The 26434-nt window shown below is 42.0% G+C and overlaps 3 protein-coding genes across 4 annotated transcripts in view; 1 reads left to right on the forward strand and 2 right to left on the reverse strand.

The window, feature by feature from the left end:
• Positions 1-8: 8 nt before the first annotated feature.
• LOC128749549 (voltage-gated potassium channel subunit beta-2-like) lies at positions 9-5335 on the reverse strand. The gene is made up of 14 exons (XM_053849268.1): positions 5063-5335; positions 4304-4644; positions 3928-3971; positions 3727-3764; positions 3560-3639; positions 2312-2356; positions 2167-2211; positions 1816-1946; positions 1650-1735; positions 1467-1587; positions 1314-1408; positions 822-942; positions 629-717; positions 9-544 (listed from the first exon to the last, which is right to left on the reverse strand). Exons 1-14 carry the CDS (start codon positions 5111-5113, stop codon positions 464-466), a joined length of 1368 nt encoding a protein of 455 aa, XP_053705243.1. The 5' UTR covers positions 5114-5335; the 3' UTR covers positions 9-463.
• plch2a (phospholipase C, eta 2a) overlaps positions 2897-26434 on the forward strand; it is a 97433-nt gene continuing 73895 nt past the window's right edge. Inside the window, exons 1-5 of one of the 2 annotated variants that reach the window (XM_053849253.1) lie at positions 2897-2952; positions 3459-3539; positions 9420-9527; positions 9602-9683; positions 16998-17270. In XM_053849253.1, coding sequence (XP_053705228.1) covers positions 17117-17270 — 154 coding nt within the window. In that variant the 5' untranslated portion in view covers positions 2897-2952; positions 3459-3539; positions 9420-9527; positions 9602-9683; positions 16998-17116. Of the gene's footprint in view, positions 2953-3267; positions 3310-3458; positions 3540-9419; positions 9528-9601; positions 9684-16997; positions 17271-26434 lie in introns of those variants that run through there. The other variant, XM_053849254.1, reaches the window with a different exon arrangement.
• On the reverse strand, positions 5791-8487 carry pex10 (peroxisomal biogenesis factor 10). The gene is made up of 6 exons (XM_053849272.1): positions 8207-8487; positions 7758-7838; positions 7266-7678; positions 7024-7196; positions 6809-6944; positions 5791-6136 (listed from the first exon to the last, which is right to left on the reverse strand). The coding sequence occupies exons 1-6, from the start codon at positions 8316-8318 to the stop codon at positions 6068-6070; spliced, it is 984 nt and encodes a 327-aa protein (XP_053705247.1). The 5' UTR covers positions 8319-8487; the 3' UTR covers positions 5791-6067.

Below are 26434 nucleotides of genomic sequence, written 5' to 3' on the forward strand. Positions count from 1 at the left end.
ACTCGGGTTTGAGATCAGCTTTATTCCTCTAGAAAAGTAGACAAAGACAAAATACATTGGTGAAATATAAACTTTACAAAGTCAGAAAAGTATGTCTTTTACAGCAAACTTGAAGCTTATTACAGGTGACTTGTGTGGTTTTGGCAACACAGTAGAGAATGGCTCTAATGAACCATTCAGTGTGGCAAAAGTTCAAGCAATCCAGGTAGATTGTGACTGAAATAGTCATTAATAATTACACCCCTGTGTTCCAGTATCAAGTACATGATTATACGTGTCTGTGTTGTGTACCTAACTTCTTATTTTAAACCGTTGGGCAGGTTTTCATTCATCCGGTTAATGATCGAGCGCAAACTTGTGAGCTCATTTAAAATTCGAAACAAGACGTCACCCCTGGCAGCGCTGTTGTAAACCAAATGCTTTGCTGTGGGCAGTGCCAAAGGTCAAAGGTCAGTCAAGTGGGTCAGGTCCTCTTGGTGAACAGTTTGTGTCCCATGATGGTGTCCATGTCAGAGATGATGGAGGAAGTTAGCTTAGGAAGAATCTTTGAAGAGAGAGAGAGAGAGAGACGTGTTCAGCTGGAGCTCTTTGACTTGACTTATCTTCATATCAGTGGGGAGTCACTGACCTGAACTGCGCGGATGTTTTCCATCAGCTGCTCCACTCTGGAGGCTCCGAGCAGAACCGAGCTGACGCCCTCATTCTTCAAACACCAGGCTGCAAGGCCCACACCATCGAGAGAGAGAGACAGGTGGGAACGTGGTGGCTCCTGAGGAGCTAACATGGCCTCACGTCGACTGACAGGGACGGCAGTTTCTCACCGACAGCCAGTTGGGGAAGAGTGCAGCCCAGTCGGTCAGCGACGGCCTGCAGCTCTTTTAGCTTGATCTGCTGCCGGTGACCCTCCTCGCTCATGATCTGCTCCTTCAGCCACTCGTAACCCTGCGGCGGTAAGTATCGTGCAATGCAGGTCATAACTTAAAAGTGGGTGACCATAAAATGACCCCCACAAACCAAAAATAAAAGATGGAATTGCACAAAAAGTGGGATCTTAACTGTGACCATCCAACTGGTCAACTCATAAGAAATAGTTCATAAGAAATCATCTAAAAAATCCTCCTGATTTTCACCTTATCATCAGTGTCCTGGTGTCTCAGAATTTATTTTCAATGTGCTGCAAATAGATAATGGCTTCACAAGTTATGACTCATATTCACAATCTATTTTTACCTCATAGATTGAACACAGAAAATTGTTTAAATCTAATTTATTTTCACTTTTTTCGATGCAAGAGGCACAAAACTACCTGTTACCTTCAGAGACGCTCGTGAGTTAGGTGGGATCCCGCTGTCGTACTTCCCTGAGATGATGCCACAGGCCAGTGGAGACCAGGTCATGGCTCCGACACCTCCATATGCAAGAGAGATTGTTATTTGCCTTTCAAGACTGTCAGAGTATGTCCTGACCTATCTTGTGGTAAAGTTCGGGGAGCTGAACTTCAACCTTCTCTCTCTGAAACATGTGGTACTCGGCCTGCTCGCAGATGGGTGGGACCTGGTTGAACTGCCGTGCGACTGAATAAGCCTCCTGGACCAGAAGAGAGATCCATGTGAAGCTGACTTAATATCAGCAGGTATGATGGGCCTCACCATGATCTCCATGGAGCTCCAGCGGGACGTCCCCCAGTACATGGCCATGCCCTGGTTGATCACGTGAGTCATTGCCCGGACCGTCTCTAGCAAGAAGTTAACCAACAATTTTCAACACAGAGGAGATGAAGAAGACCACAGAGGAAGACCAGCCTGTGACCCCAACCTTCTACAGGCGTGTTGGGATCTGGTCGGTTTGCAAAAACCACGTCCACGTAGTCCAGCTGAAGCCTCTCCAGTGAAGCTCTCAGACCTTCTATGATATGTTTCCTGGACAGTCCTCTCTCCATCTCAGCCCTGGGGAGACACATTTATGATGCGATGACATGCATGTTTCACCACTTCCCCGCAGAGACGCACAACTTTATCATGTGTACACATCTGATCTGTCCAGACCTCAGTAAAAGACAGTCCTCATATTATATTAAAGCGTGATTCATAATTCAAATACAACCTTAAGAAAATTCAAAACAGCTAAATGTTTAATTGAAGGAAGTAAAAAATTAACTCGACTTACTTTCCCCCCCAGAAGACTTTGGTGGTGATGACTAAACTAGAGCGTCTGCAGGAAGAACCCATGGTCATCATCATGTTTGTGTATTATAATAAAATTTCACATTTATATATTCCAATAATGATTGTACAGTATGTGAAAATATTACCTCCACGCTTTCTTCTTGATGATTCTTCCCAAGACCACTTCTGCCCTGCAAAGAAAGGATGCTATTTTTAATAATATATTTATCATGATTCCGCTCAGTCCGACCAAGGTGAATCGAAAATATATGCACGTTTATAGACCACATTCCCAGAGTCAACAAAATTGTCGATTCTTTTTTTGTACGTGATTCCATAAAATTATTAAATTATTCAAACTTCAATTAAATGAGCTCTGAGAATAATTAAAAATGAAAAATATAGGTGACGACACTGCAGCTCACAAAGAGGCCAGCTATAGTCAAGAATATTTCAATTTATTTATGGACTGCAAACACGGAAAAGGTTCACATAAAAAATACAAACAACAACAATAATAATAATAATAATAATAATAATAGTAATAATAATAATGTTGTATTTAAGCAATAATATGCTTTGAAACAAAGTGCGTTTTGTCTTCCGCAAAGTATTAGAAGTATAATTAATTTTGGGATTCAACCATTAAATCATATCGCATTAATAAAATGAAATAAAAGGTGATTTATTATAAAATCACATTGATTCTTGTGCGCATGCGCGGGTCAGTTGTCGCGACGGACACTATTAGCATCGCAAACCTTCATCAAGGTACAGCGCTTGTCAGGTGAGGCGAAACCTGTAGAAGATTCCCGAATTTTTCGTTACGTTACAAGATTAAAGGTTTGTCTTTTTAATTAGATTTTCGAGCTGTTTTACACGAGTTTTGGTGAATAGTGCAAAAAACGCTCGACCTTTTGACTGGAGTTCCACTTCTTCCCGCGCATATTGACTTCGTTTTTACGCTGGCTTAATTCTCGAGTAATACAAACAAATAATTGTATTAGAGAGTCATGGTATGATTATACAGTTTGGGGAAATGGTGTTCTTAAAGATATATATTTGTTTTACTGTTACAATAACTTTGTTATAGGCAGTTTTGTTTATGATATTTGACGTAAGGCTACAGAAATGTTGTATGGAGGTCAGTGGCACTTGAAAACAGAATTCAAAGGATGTAACAAAAATATTTATTGCTACTTTGCTAGTCTTTGCTCTCACCAATTATACTTTTGTCGTGTTTTTTTCATTTGACTCTTCTAAGCGCTAACTACAAGTGTTGAAATGTTCCAGACAACAACCTGTGAGATGTCACCAGCAGCTGAGCTGAAAGGAGGCCGAGGCCCAGTGAAAGGCATGTCGAGGAGCTCTCCCGTAAGTAAGCTTTGACTTACATCCCGGCACTGTACACTTCAGCCGTGTCGAAAAGGTTGATTCCACTCTCGTATGCAAGCGTCACCAGCTGCTCAGCCACCTTGACCCAAGGTTAAATCTCAATTACGTTTCAAGAATCTGTTTTTATCATTGAAAGGTTTGCTCTTTTTGGGCATCTCTTTCCTACCTCATCAGTTATCTGTCCTCCGAATGTGACCCATGTACCTGCACCGAGCACAAAAACAAAAGTGAAAACAATTAACCAGTCATCCTCCTCTCCGTCTATGCTCCTCCAGTGCAGAGACGTGCATGTGAGACACTACAGCCTCTCATATGGACGTCACCTTCTTCCTGTGTTGCCATATAGAGGTGGAACTTTGACACTCACCTAAACCAAGACAGGAAACTCTCAGGCCTGATTTCCCCAGGTTTCTGTAAGCAAAAAATGAAAGCAAGTGAGCAGTTATCGCGGTATTCTTGCATGTATTTAAGACTTGTTTTGGTGTCTTTTAAAAAACACTGGATCTGTTACTCATTTGACTGCAGCTCATTTTACATTTACACTCAATATTCTATCAAAAGCAGCAAAAGAAACATACTGAAAAAAACAAAAAATGGGGGAAAAATGCATTAAAAAAGTTGCACACAAAATGGAAAAGCCAATGAAGTGGATCATAATGTAAAACCGTTGTATTATAACAAAGAAAATGCAACACAATGATATTAAATGGAATTTCGAATGAACTTTCGACCCGAACTATCACCTGTAAATCATCCCGGTGGAATATGACACGGTGTCTCTCAGCGAGACGTGGTTCATCTTCAGGAAGTCCTCCAGGTTCTTGTGCTGGGCTGCAGCCCGGACCTCTCTGAGACGCTGGAACTCGGCGAGCTGGCTGCTGCGTTGCTGCCTCTCTTCCTGCTCCTGAGCTTGTTCCGAGAAGAAGTTGCTGAGGCCGCTGCGCATGCTCTCACTGACCGAGGAAAGGGACAGAGTCTTCCCTCCAGCGCCCCCACTTCCACTGCTGACGCTGCTGCTGCGACATACAGTGCTGCCATCTCGACCGCCAGGTGGAACTGAGCCACTGGTCCCCGGCTTGGGCATCTGGACGGACGGAAACAGATTTTTCTCCACCCTGGTTTGCTGAAGGATGTGGACCGATTGTGACAGTTACATTAATATTAGAAAGCACAGAAACATTAACAGGCAAACAACGTGATCTCGGCTCTGGACCTTTTCGTACCATAAGCTAATGATGTGTGGCGTTTCTTCAGTCACCTGCGGGATTGTGCAGGTCTCCAGCTCCAGCATGGACTTCGGGAACATCCTGGAAATCTGTCTGCTCATGTATCATCACACTGCTGGCTGGACTGAAGCTACAGTACTGTACTGTGAGATCATAAATGAGTCTTTCTTGTGTGTTGAATCTTCACTTCAACTTCAACATAAATTCGATAATTGAGGATCTTCACGATGTCACTGAACACACGCTTGAGAATGAAAGAGCATCGCAGCTACTCACCCGTGTGGTGGGGGTGCGTCCGATGTAAGGGTTCTGGACTACACTGCTCATGGAGGCTGCTGATGGAGGTGCACCGCTATTGGTCTTTATACTCAGTCCTGCCTGGATAAAGTGCTTCAGGATGGATCTTGATGTTGCTTAACATGGTTCCTTGTCCCTCCTACTCAGTCACACGACCCACACAGAGTCCTATCAGCAGCCCTGTCTGCGTTGCAGTCTGCAGAGGCCAGAAAAGTAAATAATTCATCCAGGAACTGCAACTGGCATCGGCACTAAAAGCTTACGAATGCCCAGAACGGCTTCACGCTTGCTAAGAGCCTGTCTGCCCGCTGGTTGCCAAAATGACGTGTGCCTTTGGTGGACGTGGTCGTTCTCAGTAGCTATCAGGGGTTGGCGCTTCGTGGCTGATAGTTCTACGTTAGTACTACGAAGAGGTCTGAGACCCAGTTTGGGTCTTCTCCCGATCTAGTTTATCTTGCAGTACAACTCATCCTTGTTGAATGTTGAAGTCTTTTCATGGCTTTCTGTTAAATTATTCACACAGATGTATAATTTTTAATGTTGGCACTTCACCCAAAATCTGTGCGCTTTGATATGCTCGGCCCCGGTGCTAAAAATAAACTGAGCTGACATAGTTTCTCAGTGTCCGTCATAAAAATCACATAAAAAAAAGTAAAATAGAAATGTTCATTAAGAAAAAGTATGTTAAAAAACAGGTTGCTGTGATACAAAGGATCATTTTTGGTGGTTAAATTGCATGCAGCATGACTTCACACACAACACGTACAATCACAGAATTTATTCAACCAGACAACTGCATTTTCACATTCACACAGTTTCATAAAAAATCCAACTCCAGTAGTGGGGCATTGTTGATCCCTCCAGTATTGGACGGATGCAATCCCTCTATCTTAATGAAGACAGAGGCTTAAATATGAAAATATTTTAGAGGGAGAGCAGCAAGTGTGTTGGTCTCAGAGCAGCTGAGGGGAACAGCATTGCGGCTCATCTGTAGTTCCTCAGGTAGACAAGTCGGTGAGGCTGGAACTTCTCCCGACACAGTGGACACTCGGCCTACACCAAACACATAGAGGAAACAAACTCAGTCATTCAAGTACCTCGGCCATCTATGAAAAATGTATATCCCATATTAAACCACAGACACATGCCTTTTTATAAACACCTCATGTAATCTGCGTCATATTGGCAAAAATATCACACATTTGTGCGCAAATGGAGTGAGTTATTTGAAGGAAATGCATTTTTATGTATTAATAATAATTATTATCTTTTTTTAATTGTCCACAAAAAATAATTTTGGGAATGAGGTATGTATCAAGCAAATAATTCAAAAGAGAAAGCTAAAAATGTACTGTTTCGTTTGTCAATTTTGAATAGTGCTACTTTTTTAAGTTTTTTTTTCAAATAAAAGTGCTAAAAAAAACAAAATCTAAAAATTATACAATTCACCTGATTTCCCCCTCATTATTAAATTAAATGTATAGAATAATTTCTTGCAATATCATGTATTTCTATGTTATTTGTATTTGTTTTTAACCCCCCAAATTGTTTTTGTTGCATGCTGTATGCTTCCAAGTAACTGGTTTGAGATGCACTTGGAATGTTATTTTACTGTTACAGCGTTTAAAATAAAAAAAATCGCTTTCATATTCGCTGACAACAGGGGGCGCTCTACACTAAGAGATACGTCAGAAAAGATGTGAATTCAATTTCAGTCTTCTTGACCTTGGTGTTGCACCACTCTGTGATGCACTCCCAGCAGAAGAGGTGGCCACAGGGAGTGGATGTGGAGTGTCTCCTCTCCTCCAGACACAGGATGCAGCGGGCAGCTCTGGACTTGGAGCTGTGAGAGTCTTGCTCGCTGAAATCAGGGTTTAAAACCGCACGGTAAACGCTGACGCCATTTTGTGGAGCTGGAGCGGTTGAAATGTCAGTCTCACCTGGCAGTGAGATTCCTGTACAGCTTCCACTCCTGCCTGGCTCTCTGTCTCTGTCGGAAGTTGTTGAGCTGCAGGACCAATGTCAGGACCAGCTGGACCAGAGACACTAGTCCCAAAAGCCTGTAGCTGCTCCTGATGTTTCCATCATCAGCACTCACCGGCATGACACGCACCTGCAGAATATATCAAGAAAAAACGCTTCCTATTTTTCCCTTCACGTCAAAAGACAAGGCCTCACTCACATAGTTAATGCCTGACGCCCGCTTGGACAGATGATAGAAGGAGCCACTAATGTAGAACAAAGCCACGTGCAGTCGGTGCAGAAGTGTCAGTCCTTGCTGAAGAGCGAACACCACTGGAAGAGACGCCTTCTTCTGGGGCTCGGACAAACACCCCACGACCTTCTGCATGCATCTCCTTAACCATGACTCCAATGTCCATGAGCCAGACGCCGCTTGCCTGCGCCTGACGCTGCTGCAGCGCTCCTGATCTCCCTCCAGTTCATTCTCCAGACACACCAGGGTCTTGTCCACCAAGTATGGAAGGAAGGTGTGGCAGAGGATGAAGAGACCTCGCTGGGACCAGGAAGGGAGCCGGCGCCTACTACTGTCCACCTGGATGATGTTGACATACTCCTCACCCAGAGTTTGGTAGCCTGGCAGAGAGAGTGCAAACAACCCATCAGAAGTGACAATTGTAAACACCGCTAAGTCACCTGGGCTCCAGCAGCTCACCTGAGAACGTTGTCAGGGTGTAGTAGACCACATCTGACAAGAGCTCAATCTCTTTCCTCCAGTCCAACCACCTTTTTGATCCTGCAGATGTAAAACTTGGTTAATCATCAACAATAAATAAGATAGTTATTTATTTATTATTAGTATTTAGTATTATGTATTTTGTTTTGTTTTACTATATGTGTACATTGAATTTTGTCTGTTCTCATTGTCTTTTGCTAAATATATATAAAAAGAATAAAATATTGATGAAAAAAAAGATTTCAATACGTTTTCAATCACAACTAATATTGATCTACAAGGGAAATACATTTCTTTAAGCAAAGCACAAAATAATTCATACGAAAATAAAGAGTGATTCGTGTTAAACGTGAGCATATGGCAGGGGTTGATGATTCTGACTCCTGCGGTAATACTGCCATGCTACTCAATGAAGATGACTCGCTTACCTGCAACCGTTTGAAAGGCTTCATTTGCGTTGTTCCTTAGGAAGCTTTGATAGTAATCGTCCTTCTGACTGGACCGAATCAGCTGGGACTGGTTCGCAGGTGCGAGGGGCATCAGAAAGCCGGGGTCACCGACACATCAACAGAAGCCAACGGCAATTGATAGAAACTAAGACACCCGCGTCAATACAAAGACTTAGAGTCTGCGTAAAGAATACAAATAATACTGAAGATAATAAGAGGTCCAGAAGTGATCGGTACTGAATCTGGAACTACAACGGAAGTAGATGAAAGTAAACAAACAGAAGAAGAAGCCTTGCAAATGCAACAGTGACATCTGCTGCTAACTTATGGTGTTACAAGCTACGCTTAAAACGTTGTTTAAAGGACTAATTTGCTAAATAATAGAACACTCAAGTATTAAAGTTAAATAAAATGGTAATCAAACGAAGTAAAAAGAATAGTTTTATATCCTTAATAATGTTATATTGTTTGTAATGCCATAATAAGGATGTGTGCGTGGACATCTTGGTCTGGTTTCTGCATTTTCTCCCCATATTTCTTTCATTGCAAATTGAACATGCTGATGTTTTGCCTTGTTAAAATTCTTGTATTATATATTTTTCTGGTGATTTGTATATAATTACTTCATTCCACATTTTAATATCACCAACCTGCTGTAAACATGATTTCTCTCTAGAATACTAATATCTACACACATCTAAATATTGATCTGAAAAACAAAAAAGAAATAAAAATCAAATGGGTGGTTGACGTGGCTTCAAATTCCTGATTTACTTACAATTCTGTTTGAATTATTTGATCATGGTGACAGAGCCATTACAGACTTTTGGGGGACGTTTTGATGACACTGCAAATGCAATTTCTTTTTCTTTTTTTTCAAGAAGAATATTTACGAGAGGGCTGTTGTTTAGTTTGTCACAGATGTCATCTAGTTATCATGTTACATATTTTGTTTTATTTCCTTAGTGATTACTGAATGAGTTGGTATTCGTGCATAGTCTAGGTTGGAGTACTGAAAAAGAATCAGCCATGAGGAGTTGATATTTAGATTTGAATGGCCGGCTTGACCACAACTGTCACTTTCACTCGGTCAAGTTTGTTCATTCATGTGTTCATTCTCAGGTTTGGCAGCTCTGATCTTAAACCAAGTTGTTCAACCAGTTTCTTTGTCTCCCTTGTTCTGCTCCCACAGGCAGCCAGGTGTACTGTAACCGCTGCAGACCATCCCATTATGAGCCCACTCCCGTGTCTCCACTGTGTCTGTACTGGATCAGCACTCAGCCACCTACGGAACCAGGAAGTAAGTGAACTTTGTTCGGGTTGGAAGGGAGGAGCTGCAACCTGTATCTCCCTCTGTCCCATAATGTGCTTCAGACACAAAGTGGATGTAGGTGGGACCACTTCACCTCAAATGGACTGAATACTCACGACGCTGGGACTTGTGGAATTTGAACAGGTAAGGAAAGATTGTTGTACACGCTCCGCTGCTCCACCTGAGGCTGGGTGTTTCAGCGCTTATGGGCTGAGCTGTGTGCAGAAAGCAGCTCATAAAGCCGTTGAAAAGTTGAATACATTACGCTGGAGTTCAGTAGCTGTGTTTTATGTCTGTTTTATCTCAGACACAGAGCAGAGCAGGTTTGGAGGGAGATGAGACAACCATCAGTGAGCTCATACCGCTTCAGCATTCACAGATTAGTTGTTTTGCCAAACCTTAAAAGCCATCATCTGGAATGTTTTCGTGAGAAGAACAAAATGTTTGTTTGATTTGTAAACGGAGTAACTTCAGGTTTTAGTTGATCAATACTTGAGAGCCGTGTATGATATCACACTCTGAGTTGTATGATCGAACATGAGTCCATTTTCAAGGAAAAATGCTCCACATTGATGATGTCATTCGTCTGTGTTGCTAAGCGATGAAGCAAAACGATCTCACGCAGCTTCCCTCTTTATTAAACTTTTCAAGGTTTCGTGAGCATCAGTAAAAGAATCAAACCCTGAGCTGGTTATCAATGGCTTCTCTGGACGATGATAAAAGAAGTTTGCTCTTCAGCTGTGTGGGGATTCATCACTGTCTGTGGTCCAAAGTCAGACAATGTCGTCTCACTCTTCAAGAACCGTCTGGACCAAGGACATAAATCTTTGTCTCCATGAAGCAGTGAGTTAACAGATTATTGTGGAGCCATTAAAATTCAGAGGTTCTCTTTGGATAAACAGATATAGCTTTATTATAGTGAGAAAACTCTCACTGTTTGTATTGATCCTCCTGCCCTACAACCCTGTCACAGGTCCCACACTGTATGAGGTGAGGAGACCTTGCTTTCATTTTCTGATGCTTGTTCTCACCTCATCCAGTCCGTCTCAACTTCTCTCAGTGTAATCTCAGTGTAGCCCATGGTTTTACAAAGTAGTTTTGTATTGGTTCACAGGTTAAAGGTCCCTGAGTCCTGTCTTGCTGCACAGCAAGTCCCAACCTGCAGGAACGATTCATGGAAAGATGAATGTAACCGTGCGTCACTGATGGTCTCACAGCATCAGCTAATGCGCACTCACACACTATTGTTGTCACTTGTGTTGTGCCACAGCAAATGAACGGTTCCTGCGTTACATGATAGTTGCTCTCACTATGACTGTCCTCCTGCCCGAGGACGCTGTGGAGAAACACCAACAATACATCATTCTGGGCGGCACACTGTATTGAATTCACATGCTTTGCGATGATCTGCTCTGTTTTTGGAATAGAGTCTCCAAGAGCAAGACACAGCTTGTGTTGTTTTTAAAAATGTAATAGTGTTTTAATTTCACAAATATGATTTCAATATCTTTTTCTCTGACTTTCACTATTTAAGCAGAATTAATTTAACGGCAACAATTAACTGAATTTAAATGACTAAATAAACCCATAAACCCTTCTGTTTGGAGGCCAGAATGAAAGTCAGTGTGGTGGTGAACTGCTGTGTCCTGGTGAGCATGATGGTCTGGTTAAAAGCTGAGATCTTTGGGAGAGAACAAAACTGTGTTCCAATACAGTTTGTCGTCTTCATCATTAAGACCTCAGCTGATGAATCAGCTTTTTTGTGTTTTAAACTTCCTGACACCATCAGAACACGTCCAAAGATCTGCAGGTTTTAGAGTCTGTTCTTGGCAGTGATCTTCCTGCCATGGTTGCCATAGCAACTGCACAGACTGTTTTGGATGAAGTTGATGCACTTTGCTTGGGACTTTCAGACATGCAGTACGCTGGCATTCACAACATGCTTAGAGGTGTAACACTATCACCACAGGAACAAAAGGAGGTGCAACTTGAGCACTTGGAGGAGTTGCAGTAGCTGTTACGTGTGTGCGTAGAGCTGAATTACCAAACATGTCTGTGTTTGGTAATTTCGTGCTCTGGGGCATAACAGTGATGCATGGATACGTCATATGAGCACATGGAGGGATAATGTGAATGTGTGAACAATTTGAGGACATTTTGAGAACATGAGCTTTTCGAGGTGTAACATAGGCAATTGATGATGTAACATGAGCCCTTTGACGTGTTATGTGGGCACTTGGAGGTGTACCATAAACTTTTCTAGGTCTAATATGAGCTTTTTGAGGTGTAACATAGGCAATTGATGGTGTAACATGAGCTTTTTGAGGTGTAACATAGGCAATTGATGATGTAACATGAGCCCTTTGACGTGTTACGTGGGGACTTGGAGGTGTACCATAAACTTTTCAAGGTCTAATATGAGCTTTTCAAGGTATAACATAGGCAATTGATGGTGTAACATGGGCTCTTCGATGTGTTACATGGGCACTTGAAGGTGTAACAAACTTTTCGAGGTGTAACATAGGCAATTGATGGTGTAACATGAGCTCTTCGAGGTGTAACATAGGCTATTGATGGTATAACATGAGCTTTTCGAGGTGTTACATGATCATTTGGAGGTGTAACATGAGCTTTTCGAGGTGTAACATAGACAATTGATGATATAACATGCGCTCTTCGAGGTGTTACATGGTCACTTGGAGGTGTAACATGAGCACTCGGGGGTGTAACGTGAGCACATGGAGGTGTCCTTGAAGGCATCACATTCAATGTAACATCAATGCAGCACTAAAGACTAATCTTTTTCACTTCCATTCAGGAGTGTAACATCAATGTGGCATAACTTGAGCAGTTTATCTGGCAGATAATGCCCCTTCTGAGCCATTTCTAAATACTGATTGTTGTCAGTCGGCAATGGGTTGCTGAAGAAAGGTTTAAACAGTGTTTATAAATCCTTCCTGGGTTGTTGAGGATGAACTCGTTTGAACACAATACACTGTTCGTGTCCTCACCGTCTGCCTCAGGGGTGTTGCTTTTGGTTGCGGCCCAATTTTAACACGCAGAACTGAAGCTGTCGAGATTGCTGACATTGACTTATTCAGAAGAAAGAAGGCAGGTCATGATGGCAACATCGAGTCTAAGCTTTAAAACTGCAGATGGAGCCGGTGGTGTGAAGGGACACTGAGGTGAGACAGGTCTGCTAATAAGGTGATAATCTCTCATGCAAACTTCTTCACGTCATAAACTATAGCACAGCAGGTTTGTCCAAGAGGGTTCATGTCAATGTTTGGACTGAGTGTGACACAGTCCCAGAGAAACATGTCTTGATCAACAAGTCCTTCACTGAGTCCAAACAAATTGAAATAAGTGCAAACTGTTTGTGCAGTTCAACACACTGAGAGTCAATTAAAATGCATTCTGTAGAAGAAAGATGAGTGATGAATGGCCTCCGTTGTGTGGTTGGGCTGCATTCGCGGCGTCAGGTCGTCGTCGTGACAGAAAGAGTCATTGTGTCACTCTAACTAGGATTGCTGGTGTGTGTCACGTGACATAGTAACTGTACCTTCATCTGTAGAGGAGTTCGCTGTTATTGAGGCACTGTAAACATGACAGGATTGTGTTTGCACAGGGGACTTGAACCTCCTGCAGCCTGAACACAATTCTGCACCACTATGTATTGAAATAAATATTTTAGGAATGAGGTATAGTGCTGGTTAAAAAGTAGTTTTTATAAACGTGCAAACATGAGACACTCGACAGCCGGTTCGTCTTGTGTCCTGACACTTTAATGGCAGCACTTCTCTTGATGCCTCATCTTTTGTTCTCCCTAGATAATTTATGACTTTTCATTCACAAGACTTCCTGCTTGTTCTCTCCCCATCTCTGGCAGTGCACGGCTGTTGCGATGACAGGAGAGGGATATTCATGTGGCTGTGCTCGGACTTGTCTCTGAGCGGGTGTTGACCAGCAATTAAACATTTCGCACTCAACTTTTTGTTCGCTTCTGTCGTTCACATGTTCATCGTGTGTGTGGGTGTCATTACTCATAACTTCACTTGAAGCTTCTGGCAGTCCTTTCCAGAATATTATCAAAATGAGGTTTTGTAAAGTGCTTACAAATCTCAGCTACTGGAATTACAAATAAAATAAACTTAAAAATTTTGAGAAACAACAACAATAACAACGACTTGAATCAAATGGCAAACACAGGTTTTACTTATGTATTGATAATATAATAATGAACATCATAAACATGAAGTGGAAATTGGAGAATACCAGAAGAAAAGATTCATCCCATTTCTAACTTAACTATTTCAATTTGGTCATTTATAACTGGATTTCTTTCAGTGTTATTAGTCAGATATTTATGAAATCATCTATAAACTATTTTGATGAGAGACGATGTATTTTAAGCCATGGTCATTTCACAAACTCTGTTAATTAAAATTTAATCTTCACTAGTATATATTTGAATTTCATGTGGTTTAAACTCCCCTCTATACAATGTGTTCCTCCAATACCCCAACAAGAAAGGAGTCAATAGCCGTAGACACTAGCAACTGGAGCTGCAGCCAGTTTTTTTTCCCAGGTGTGTCATGAGTGACTTCATTAAATCCCATTTTTTAGCTGGTGTTGTCTCTCCGGCATCATTTTGATCCTAACTCTGTATGCAATAACAACATACCCAAATCCATCCTCAAGGTTTAGGATCAAAGTCATTTTGTTGTTCTTTTTCTAGTTCATCACACACCTCTTTTCCAACTTTTGTCCAGCAAATCATCATTATAACATAAACAGTTATCAATGTTTCGGTCTCGCCTATTGCTGCTGTAAACGAGTGCCAGCCATGTTCTGGTCCTGCCCACTGGTGAGTCACTATTGGCAGTCAGTTATTTAATGTACTGCTGGTGCATTCAGGTTGACAGTTACTACCTCCTGCCATGTTTGCTCTACTTTGTGTCTCCCCTGATTTGAGTCTCTCATGGTTGATGGTGCTCTCGGCTAAGTTCTGTAGCTGCTCAGCTTTGCTGGTCCAAAAAGCAGCCATGGCAACACAAAATGCAGTCAGAGTCTGAGCTTCGTCTCTTCTTGGTGTTGAGGATGCACTTAGGTTAGAAAAAGACATGTCAAATTTGCACGCTGAAACAGGATGATGGTTGAACATGCTTATACTTAAACAAGAAGTGATCCACTTCACCCCGATTCCTCCTAAAGTTGGCCACAATGTGTGTGTGAGTTTTGAAGTCCAAATAGGTAGAAGAACTATGTCTGAAATGACTGTGAGAGAGGGAGTTTTCTTCTCTTCTACCCTCACTTCCTGAGGGTTCAGACGTGGACACAGTTCTGCGATTGAGTAACACTGTCATGTCAGGACAAGTCAAAGGTGATTACCTCACTCTTCTAAAACCTGTTGTCACCATGTTCAAAACTTGTGAATGACCTCTGAGTCACTTTATTCAGCCTCCACTCCTTCAACTGATGAACCCCATCCTCTCAGTCCCTTCACAGTTGTCGAGTTTACTCTGGTCACTGACGCAAAATCTACCTCATGTATTTTGTCAGTTGCTGAAGAACCCAAGAAGCCAATATGTAGCTGGCAGGGAATGAGGTTTTTGCTTTAAAACCAATGAGATCAGTTGTGGAGCATATTTTATGTTGTTCATAAGAGGTTTTCGCCGTGTTGTTGGCTGCCATCGCTCCTTTCCTCTGCCAAAAAAAAAGACTGCACACAGTCTTTGAAGCAGTTCCAGTTCATTCAATTCTGATGAGCAGCAGCTCAGAGACGAACCAGAGCTTTGCATTTTAAAATGGTGAGCTTTTTTCATGCTGTTGGTTTCCCCTGACGTACGTGTAATCAATATTATCAATGGAAGACCATGTTGCCATGACGACAGCCATGCAGAGATGATGATGATGATGTTGCGGTTAGATAATGTGATAAAATGGACAACTTAATGTTTACTTCTGGATTTATTTTGACTCGTATATGCTAGATGAAGTTTATAAAAAGAAGTTAAGGACATAGACTTTCAATTTATCAACCAAAACTGACTGAGAGTGGAAGTAAACTTGTGCCACTAGATGATGAACAGTAATTCTTGGTTTAGGGTTATTTATTTATTATTGTAAAATTATATATATAAATATTTAAATTGTGAAATTCACTAGTAATAAAAAATATAACAAAAGACATACAATAAATTGCTACATACAAGCTTGTAATACAGAAGCCCAACATAGACGAAACATAATTTCACGAAATATATTATTATTGTTTAACCAATGCCGCTATTCTTATGGCCTATTTAGTTATAGTCATAACACAATGCAACAGTTATATCAGCTAGGTTACCAACAGTAGACGTGTAAATCAAATTTCTATTCATGAAATCATGAAAAACAATGAGACTCAGACACAAAAGAAGAGGCACGCGAGTTAACTACCATGAATCCTGTTGCAGCTCTTTCCAAAGCCAGTTGTTAGCGGAAGATAAAGTAATTCATCATCATAAACACGACACTTCCGACATCATGCCTTCACCACATTCCAGCGGTGCGAACCCACACACACACACACACACTCATGACACACACACAGCGTGCTCAGACGTGCTTTCCCAGGTAAGGATCAGGCAGCTCCCAACTTGCCCCCCAGCCGGCCCACCATGTCTCAGTCACCTCACTGGACTCCCCCACCGCGGAAAAACCACACACTCACTCTGGACTTTTTGGTGAGCATATGAAACACTGAAAAAAGAGAAGATTTATGAGGGATTTACCTCCTTGCTATTTGTTTGAGGTATGTGGCGACTGTCAGGTAGGAGCTTCATGGTGCAAAGATCAAGATCAGATTCCTAAAATTTAAATCCCGCATTAGTAGTGAGTCCACTCAGACCACCAGCAGCTTCTGTCTGTGTTTTCTGTAGCTTCCAGGGTTTGCCTTTGTTTCTGGATTTACTTATTTCTGTCCCAGTTTTGGGGGTCTCTGTACTGTTTTTATTCTCTTATGTGTTTCATTCAGTGAATTTGAATCAAATATTTACACAGAAAGTGCGGTATGCAATTCATATCATGACCACAAGGCGGCAGCACCACTTAAACCACTGCTCACAAAACGCTTGAGCTGCATTTATTTGATGCATTGCAATCGAAATGATCAGCTCATAACTTGGATACTTGAGACAATTAATTGTTTTATTGACAGAATAATAATACTATTTGTGTATTATCATAGTTTAGATTTTCAGGAACCAAATTGTGGAGAACCTGATATTTTCTCCAACATACGAAGATGTTATATTGTACCCATCTTCAGTTGTCGTGTTGATCTTGATCGATCCAGATCTGGACTGTGATTGACCCGAAATACCTGACCCCTACTCACCGCAGTTTTACCTGATGAAGCCAAAAAAAAAAAAGTTATTCACATGACTGACTTTCTCTTTCTCTCTGCTGCAGGTCACTGGGCCTGGTTCTGGAGCGATGGAGTCAATCAGGGGTACCGGTCTGATAATCTGATCTGAGAGCATAGTCACGTTCACCCCACGTTGGTGCGAAGTTCCTCTGCTCACCTGAACATGGAGTCTGTAGCTGCCAGGATGGCGATGGTGACCGACTCCCCGAACTTGTCGCTGCGGTCCAGGACCACCGTGACGACAGATGGAGACTCCTTTCTGAGTTCAGCAAGTCTTCCCTGCACTCACTTCCTGTCAGCCAACGTCATCCATGTTGGTGAGTACTTTCCATTTTCCATCTGATTATACATGATGATGTCACACTGAGAACTCACCGGATGATGGCGTCAAGTTCTGATGGCTTCCTGAATCTTACTGTGATGCTTCGAGCTCCGTGTTTATTTGGGTGTGGGCCAACATTAGCCTGAGATGTGTGATGAGGGCTCGGTGAAGATGTGGTCAGGCCATGTTTCTGTTGAAGGAAAACTGATGATGTCAGACAGCTGACAGCTCGGCTTGTTGTTGATGATTAAAATTCTTGTTGGATGTCACATGAATTAGACCAAGGCTTCTGAAACATGGCATTGACTGTTAATGTCATGTGATCGAGCCAGACTCACATGCCTTCTGAAGGCTTCCTATGGCATTGCTGCAAATGGCCAATTGGTCCTGTCAGTTTGAGGATTATGACAAGAGTAGCTGTTATAACATGAAATTATGATTCTAAAAGAGATGTGTGATTTTTGTGTTGATGTTTCTTGTGGAGTCCCCTGGGTGGCTTCCTGCAGCTGCTGTCACCTCTGATTTCCACTGCAGTTGAAGCTAAGAGGTGAACTCAGGTCAAATTGTTTAGTCGATATCTGGTCAGCGACTGGACCGTCCTTTCTTGTCTTGCTGTACTAAATTCCATTAACTTAAATGATTATTGACAGAAAGGATGAAGCATCAGTGGAGCAGAGAATAGAGGGAGAACGTTTACAGCAACGTTTCTGCTTCTGCGACTGCCTGATGGAGCTTAGCGGTACAATATACTGCTACACATGCTTCATTTGGGATGCCCTGTCTAATGCTGATGCTGGGGGTGGAGCTTAGCCATGCGTCGCTTTATCCATCCCACACTGACTCTAAATATTAAGAAAGAAACGTGGCCCATAGAGCTCTAAAATCTGTATTTTTAGTGTTGGAGGGGGGTCTGAACATTCCTGCAACATCAATGTTTGTATATTGTTTATCGAATTACAGTCACGAGTCATTTTGACATGCTTAATTAAGATGTGAAAAAGGTAAGATTGTAAAGATTAAGGTAAGAGCTTAAAAACATACTGTTATTTTGTGTTTCTGTTGAGTTGTTGAGCAAACTTTGAGAGATTCTGTCAGTTCTGCAGAGCAAGTGATGAGCATCCCTCCAAGGAGGATGTCACATCCAACCTCTCGTGAGTCTGCGGCGGCTTTGCTGCAGCCACAGTAAAAACTCAGCAAGGGTGTCACATCCATTGGGTCTCTTACCCACTTGCTTTGCTCTTCCATTTGTGATGAAGCAGAATCTTGCTCCGGAGGCCTTTTAAAACTGAGTGTCCGGGCTGGTTCCTCTGTTTAGATCCTCTCCCTGGAGGTATGAGTGCACACGACAGGAAGTGTGAAGAGTCCCTGCATCACTGGTGACCTATTTCCTGTGGGGAGCTGCCGGGTCAGCCGCTGGACATAGAGGAGCAGCTCTGTGTAAGCTGCTGGTGATTCACTCCTTTTTTTTGTAATGTGACTCTACATTTCCTTTGGATTAAGTAGAGTAAACAGACGATGCTCGGATAACCTCAAACTGCAGCCTCACTAAAAGTATAATCCAGTTAAGGACATAGTAAAGGGATGTAGCGGCTGTCTGCGTAGCAAGTGGTCTGAGAGCTGTGTTTAATGGCTCTGATGTTACAAGGGCTGTAGATGTAAGCAGAAAGCAGCCTTATAAAAGTCCTCTCAGTGAGGTGTGTTTTATCACGAGCACAAATCCAGAAAAATAGACCCCTTCCTCTCTCTGTCCTTTGCTCAGCATCCTGTGATGCATTCAAGCCAGAAAAATGGTAGAGAACTCATGTAATTTAAAAAGCTAGTGAATGTAAATGCCTTCAAGGCAGATGGATGGCGCTATGTAGCCTTGGCGCTATTGTATGGATATAGTAGCGGCAGACATCCTGGAGTGGAAGGACTGTGGAAGTTTTTTTGGTTGAGAGAGTGCAGAGCAGCAACCACACAGACGTGTATTCAGGACGACCATCTTGGAATGAGTGCAAGCATTAACTTGATTTCATAGTACTGAAACCCTGAATAATTACCTTTGGATGCTGCTTCATTCCTGTGACCACATCAGCAACACACAACCCACCTCCACCCCAGGTCCTCCTGACTCATCATCTGTTTAATGCCTCTTGCTTTAGGCTGTGAATTGTTGGCAAATTATTACAAAAAAAATCCAACAGTATATGTTCTTCCTTTCTGCTTTTCCCCAAATAAAAGTGTCTTACTGTAAATATATGCATATTGTATCATATATCATCAGGTAGTAATATTTCACATCTTACTGCATTGCGCTCTTACATTTTCTGTTGTTTTTTCTTTCCTTTGTAATTCACAGAATAATAAAAATATAATTTTAATAGCCAGTTTTACTTAATAGTACACAGTATTCCTTATTTTTTTATGTTGTGTATCAAAAATTATCCCATTAATTCTTCAGTTAGTCATGGAGATTCTGTTGCATGTACAGTAGGTTTTTATTTTTAAGTGAGCATGGAAAATCAATTGCATACAGCATAAATAACAATAGACAGAGTTATTTTATTTAATATACACAATATTAATAATTGATTTTAAACAAAAAAAACGTATGGAAAACAACAACACCATGACAGAAAAAAACACAGTAGTAGGGACAGATCTTTTCTGGATCCTTCCTCCAAAAACTGAAGAAGATTTAAATAAAAGAAAACGCACATCTTTTATAATATTGAACCTGTACTAACTTACCTTTTTCACGTTTCATGTAATTATTTATAACATTATAAATAAATATCTATGTTTTTAAATGATTTATATTCTATTTCCAAGGTGGCATTGACCAGGCTCTCACGCATCTGCCCCACATCTACGTACATCCCTGATCATGTTTATTCAAATTACATGTGGTATATTTCTCAATAATGGCAGCCTGTTATTTTGAGCATGGTCCCTCACTTGTTTTTCTAATTAAACAAGGGTCCTCTGTGTTTGAAAACAAGTCTTTGTGCTCTTAAATGAAGTCATCACCAAATGGGCGACAGCCTTGTGTTGCTGTTAATAATAAAATCAGCGGATAAATAAATGATCTGAAACTGGGTCGCTGCATCTCTCAATCCCCACATTTGTTTGATGTTCATCTCTCCCTGGCTTTTTGTTCCTATAGTCTTTCACTATTCATGAGCATCCCTGCACTGTGTGTTCACCAGGCTTGCTTCACCAGGGAATGGATTGGGGCCTTGACGGTGTCATGGACACAAATGTTGTGTGTGCAAATTGTAATATTGTGTGGAGGCACTTCACTACAGCCCATCGCGTCCAGCCCGAGAGGACGATTCTCCGTACATCTCTTCTCATTATCGGCAATATCCTAGTAATTAGCAGCAACCACACCTGGTCCTGCTAATGGTGGACTGCTGCCACACACACACACACACACACAGGATTAATGAATTATGACCATGATGGCAAAGGAATTGCTTCTGTGCATTAGAAGTGAGAGGCGGTCGGTACGAGCCCAGACTGACAGATAATGAAGACGATATCATGCATTAATAAAGAGCACGTAGAATGATCTAACCCCTGCACAACAGCGGAGGCTCATGGGGACTGCGGTGTTTGTGCTAAATGTGGGCACGGACAGAGCAGTCATCATTAGGATTCAGCCGAGATTAAAGCAAACCGTTGCATCCAAGTGGTGCGAGACATTAATGAAGTGGGTCAGTGTCTACATCAGGAACTGATCCTTTGCTCTGGCTTATATTCTTCCCTAGAGTTTGAAGCATAATGTGGCAGGAAAGAAACTCACGCTGCCTCCAGTTCTCTCAATGGATAATAAGCCACATGCAGGTCCGTTTCCATCTGGTGCTCACGCTCCACTAGGCAGCAGAGATCCAGCAGAGTGCATGTTCCATTGCGACGTGGCTGAAGCTCGATAATGTTGATTGAATGACTATAAAGCAGCGCTTTGGTCGCACGGCGTGATCGAATCAATCTTCAGCCTTTTGTCATGTGCATTCTACTCATTCACGTTTCGTTGCTGTGAAAGTTGGTTGTCCCTTCAGAGGGAACAGAAGTTGCACAAGTCCAGGCAAAAAGAAAAGCAAAGAAAATACTGAATTTGAAAGCTTAAACTCATAAGAGATGTTCTCGTTTGTCTATGTGGGGAGACAGGGGAGACAGTTTCGTACACACTCCGAGAGTCAATAACTGGAAATAAATGGTTGTATTTGTCTTGAAAAAAGAAACCATAATCCCCTATCTCTCCCACAATCTATTTGTTCCCACTTTCCTTCCCCATGCCGATATATAAAGGCCTTTCTTCTCTTTCTTCTTCCCTTGTGGTCCTTTATTTTCTTACACATTTCAAAAATATTGTGTCTTGTAATTGGTTCCACTTGAGTGAGCAGAGCTGAGAAACTGAAAGTGCTTCACACATCACTGTGAGGAAGCCCGACTGCCCTGTCTTGTATATCTTCGACCGCGTAATCTCCTCCCGTGTGAAAACTGTACATATGTTGTGCTGGTCTTCTAATTCGCTCTGATTAACTCTCCATATAAAGAAGAGTAGAAAGGAGGCCGAGCAAAAGATCCAGTCAAATGAGGAAGAAACAGGGTCAGACATGAAATATGGAATAGAAAAATAGAAAATAAGCAACTTAGAGGGAGCGAGAGTGAAGCGGAGAAGGAGGGAGATGTGTGAGGTGGAGCGCTCGAGGGGATGTGCAGCATCTGTAACTGGAGCAGAGAAAGAGACTTGTCCTCAGCTGCACCATCACATTTAGGATCCCACACTTGGTGAATGGGGAGGTTACAACTGCCGGCATCAGTGCTCTGGAGAACATTTTAGACAGATGGACAGAAGGAAGTTGTGAACAGTCCAGTGATCGGAGGCGGGAGACATCATCGCCAGCACGTCACAGTGACAGTGACTGACCACAAATGAACTCAGCGTCTCATTGTCTCACCATTGAAGGGTCCTTTACTACGATGATGATGTTTAGTAGTAGTAGTACTAGTAGTAGTACCAGCTCCCCCACAACAACCCCACAATCCTTTGCAAATTTGGCGCAATTGAAACCATTTCTGAATATAGACTTGTAATGCAGCCAAAGTCTGGCCCCGGCCCTTTATCAGATTTCATGCGGCCCTCGCCTTCTCTGACTAAATATTTAATTTGCAGATTTTAAATGAAAAGCACATATCATCACATCCTTCCTGATACTCAGCATTTCATCCAAACCAAATGACTACACTGACATGCGCAGTGCTGTGAAGCGGCGCGTAAATAGCTGGAAGCATGGAAGAAGAGACTCTTTTGCCACACCACATCCTCGATACATTTGTAAACAAACCGCCCTCTGTTACTCAGCAACACAAAATAGAAAGAATATTACATTATTTCATTTGCACCTGGGTTTTGTGTACGACATTCGTCTAGCATTATTTTGATATTGATGTTCACCTGCTGAAGTGAGGGGTTTTGTTTACGGAGCTTCCACTGTTGATACGGGCAGCTGTGCATACTGCTGCAGTCGCCAAGATGGACGCTGCCAGAGGACTCATGAATGAATTAACTGGTCATGTTGCGGTGACACAACAATCAGCCCAGAGCTTGTTTCATTCGGAAAGGCTTGTTTACTTGAAGTATTTTCATTCATATCAAGCATTTATTCCAATTAGAGTGTTCCACGTAAAGGCTGCAGGTGTGACACAAATTGCTCTCCATTTTTAACTTTGGAATAAGATGACACTTGTGAGGTTCCTGTATTGATCTTCAACTGGATTTATTTCACATGTCTGAAAGAATGTCAGACATTGGCCCCCACATGTGTGAACTCCCATGCAGTGATGTATAGCGATTTCATTTCTGGTGAAGTGCCTCCTGCGTAGGAAGGGTTTGATTGAGCTTTCTGCTGCCCGTCCTGACATACATACTTGATTAACTGAGTGGGCCTTTTGGAAAGACAAAACATGTCACTCATTCGTTCAGGAAAGTATTCTACTCTAATGCAGAGTCACTGTGGCGGCGTTTATCCAAGGTGTTGAGTCATAAAGCCTATGATCCTTTGCATTACTTAACGCTAGCTGCCACTTTCTTGTATTGGCAGGACGTTGGCAGTCCAGTGACACGCTACCAATAGCGTCGGGAAATACAGGATGGCTGACTTTTTGAAAAGTACTTGACAATAATCAGTATTTGACACTTTTGGTGGGAGAATGTGTGTTTTGGGTGATGTGTTATCACTGTAGACGCCTCCTAAAACATATAAAAACAAAATTGGGCCCCATTAATGTCCACCCTGAGACCCACGCCTGCTCCTCCAGATAAGCTCCAGCTTTTTGTGCGCCAGTCCCTGAGCTCACACACCGGCCTTTCTGTGTTATCTACCACAGCTTATCAGCAAACCCGTGTCAGGCTTTGTTAGTGTCAATGTTTCCAGATAAAGAAACAAGGAGAAGAAGCTGTAGCCACCAGAGGAAAAGGGTCTTCCTCTTAATATAGTCCATGTTTTTATAATAGGAAGCTTCAGTCAGTCCTGTGATGTCGAGCGACAGCTGCAGTGTGAGTGATGTGCATGAAAGAGGACGAGTCCTTGGTCTGGGAGCAAGGTGGGAATATGAGTCACGGTCTGCTGTTGTATGTTGAGGAGCTGTCCAAGAACCAAACATGTCAGAGATGAGATGCTGTTTTCCCAAAGGCCAATCAAACTGCAAGTCATGCACCAGCATCCAAAGTTCTGCACACAGAAACGTATACAGACCGGAGAAACTGAGAACCTTTTAGGTTTTGAGGATCGCCATGAAGTGAGGGGCCGTCACATCAATAACAGGGAATGAGAGTGCCATGACGGACGTGCTGATGAATAGAAATTATTAATCATAAATTCATTATAAAGTCAGAGTCACACCTGGAAGCCCCTGCCGAGTGAAGCTCAAAATTAGTTTGCCACCTCGAAGTTTCACTCTCTTCAAGCCTTGTGCCAATAAATGGAGCCTTGAATTCCTCTTCATTCTCTCGTCTCCCTCCACTTGCGTCAATCAAAGAGCTCATCTTTTCTTCCTTCTGACCCGCTGAACTACATCACAGATAATTTAGCGGAGGCTGGGCTGAAATACACACCTGAGCATCCTCGTTTTGTGATGTTTACCCAAACATCCAGATGTATTATTTTTTTGTTTTTGTCAATATATCGAATTTACTGTTGTCCCGGAGGTAGCTGTGGAAGCTACTCTGCTAACCGTACACTGGGCTTGGATGGGCTTAGTCGTCCATGGAAGGCTAGTTAAAGCTTCTTTTGAAAAAACTTCACATCCACCCTGGAGTCCATGGTGACTGGCTCCGCCCACCAAGTTTCACTCCAAACACAGATAAGGTTTTGCCTCCTTGTCTGGAAGTAGACACATATATCAAGTTTTGCTAACATTCATTTCCTGTTAAAGGTTGTCGAGTCGTCAATAACTGTGTTTCAAATGTGTGTCCCTTGTTTGTTTGAGTGAGAAAGCATGCTCCCCTGCCTACGAACTTGCAGGGCATTGTGTGATTGACGGCTAATATTTTTTCATTAACCGCCAAAGCAGGTCTTTTATTTGGCGCAGTCTGCCACAATGTTTGACTATTTGTTTTGGCTCGCATGTGTTTGCTGTTGACAAGTTGTCTCTAATGAAGTCTGCAGGAGATGTTGATTGTTTAATGTTTTAAAGTGAAGTCAGCTTTCATCCTCACCGCTGGTAGTCACTCTACGGGCTGAACATCTGCATTTCTGTCAGAGGGAGAGTTTGATGGTTCTGGACGTGCATCTGCTCCGGCTCAGTATGTGGTAACTGTCTCTATTTCGCAGCCTGTGTCCTGTTTCTCGCCGTCTCCATTTCATGAGGTTACACCATCTACTTGGTGTTTAGGGCCTGTGACAGAAATCTGTTTTCAAACAGCAGTCTGCAGTTGGGGATTTCACCTTAGTGTTTATACAGAACAAGGATTGATACATGCTCGTGTACTTCTAGAAAGAACCAAAGATTGTTTGTCGTTTGAGTTAATAACATAGAATGCCTTCATGAAACACATTTATTGAGCTTATTCATTTGTAATTCTCAATTGAATATAGCTTTAAAATGACAGCCATTTAAATTTTATATGATGCAAAGATACTATTAGTGTGTAAGAAACATATGGGTCGCCTTAAAGGACAAATTGGCTTTATATAGTTGAACAGTTGGTCCAAATCTAACACACTACAATGCACTGATTTGTTATAGCAATAAAAAAACTACAAAAATGGCTTGTGCTACGTTCTGGTTTCAATTGATCAAATAGATTGTGTCGAAACTGAGTTCTCTTCATCAGTTAATAACACCATGCTGACATAGTCATTGCAGAGAAAAATACTCTGTAGCAGTCAGAAAAAATAGTTGCTTCGGTGTTTGTGGATCGTGCACAGTGGAGGAGTATGCTGTGTAGCTGAGCTCATGAGCCTTTTAATGGGTTACTGGAATGCCCTCATGACTCATGAATTGCAGACGAATGTATTGATTCTAAAGTATTGCGTAGACATATTAGTATCAGTGAATTTCTCTTAAATGGATGGACATTGTTCTTTTACATTCCGACATATGACATATCACCTCGCTCACAATAGCTCTAGACGAATGTAAAAACATATCAGGGCGCCTTTAAATCATAAAAAAGAAATGCTGTCGGGGTTATGCCTGCAGTAGAAGACATGAATGGACAATCATCATAATGAAGAGGGTAATTAGAATATGCAAGAATGATAAGAAACTGCACTCATCTGTGCCTGAGTGGATCAAAAAAAGACTGAAACCTTCTTTCTTCCTCACTCAGGTTTCCATCCATCCTCAGTTACACAGCTGGATGGATGCTTTTTTGCAACATTAACCCAGAAATCATGCGTTCACCCCTCAGCATCAATGTTCGCAGGGGTTACATTTTCTTCACTCTGGAGAGGAAAGGGCTCATTTGTCCTCCAACATTCATTAACAACTTTCGTCTTCTGCTGCTTTTCTGTAGCAGATCCATCAGAGTACGTAGATCTTTATGTTTACCTCCGACCAAAGTAGCGACTAATATCAAAGATAACTGGCCTTGTCATCTGACTCAGCATACACATACTCAATATGGAAAAAAGTATGAGAAATGTGCCTTAGTCACAAGTAAAC

Source organism: Synchiropus splendidus, chromosome 18, assembly GCF_027744825.2.
Source record: "Synchiropus splendidus isolate RoL2022-P1 chromosome 18, RoL_Sspl_1.0, whole genome shotgun sequence".
In the NCBI taxonomy this organism is placed as follows: Eukaryota; Metazoa; Chordata; class Actinopteri; order Syngnathiformes; family Callionymidae; genus Synchiropus; species Synchiropus splendidus.

What these genes read in the sequence shown, in the direction of transcription:
- pex10 (XM_053849272.1), bottom strand. Translation starts at nt 8,318, where the DNA reads ATGCCCCTCGCACCTGCGAACCAGTCCCAGCTGATTCGGTCCAGTCAG. An exon ending in GGGCGTCAGGCATTAACTAT is followed by an intron (nt 7,197 to 7,265) that starts GTGAGTGAGGCC and finishes TATATTCTGCAG; the next exon opens with GTGCGTGTCATGCCGGTGAG. An exon ending in CAGAGTGGTGCAACACCAAG is followed by an intron (nt 6,137 to 6,808) that starts GTCAAGAAGACT and finishes TGTTTGGTGTAG; the next exon opens with GCCGAGTGTCCACTGTGTCG.
- LOC128749549 (XM_053849268.1), bottom strand. Translation starts at nt 5,113, where the DNA reads ATGAGCAGTGTAGTCCAGAACCCTTACATCGGACGCACCCCCACCACA. An exon ending in GAGGACAGATAACTGATGAG is followed by an intron (nt 3,640 to 3,726) that starts GTAGGAAAGAGA and finishes CCTTGGGTCAAG; the next exon opens with GTGGCTGAGCAGCTGGTGAC. An exon ending in GAAGTGTACAGTGCCGGGAT is followed by an intron (nt 2,357 to 3,559) that starts GTAAGTCAAAGC and finishes CTTTCTTTGCAG; the next exon opens with GGCAGAAGTGGTCTTGGGAA.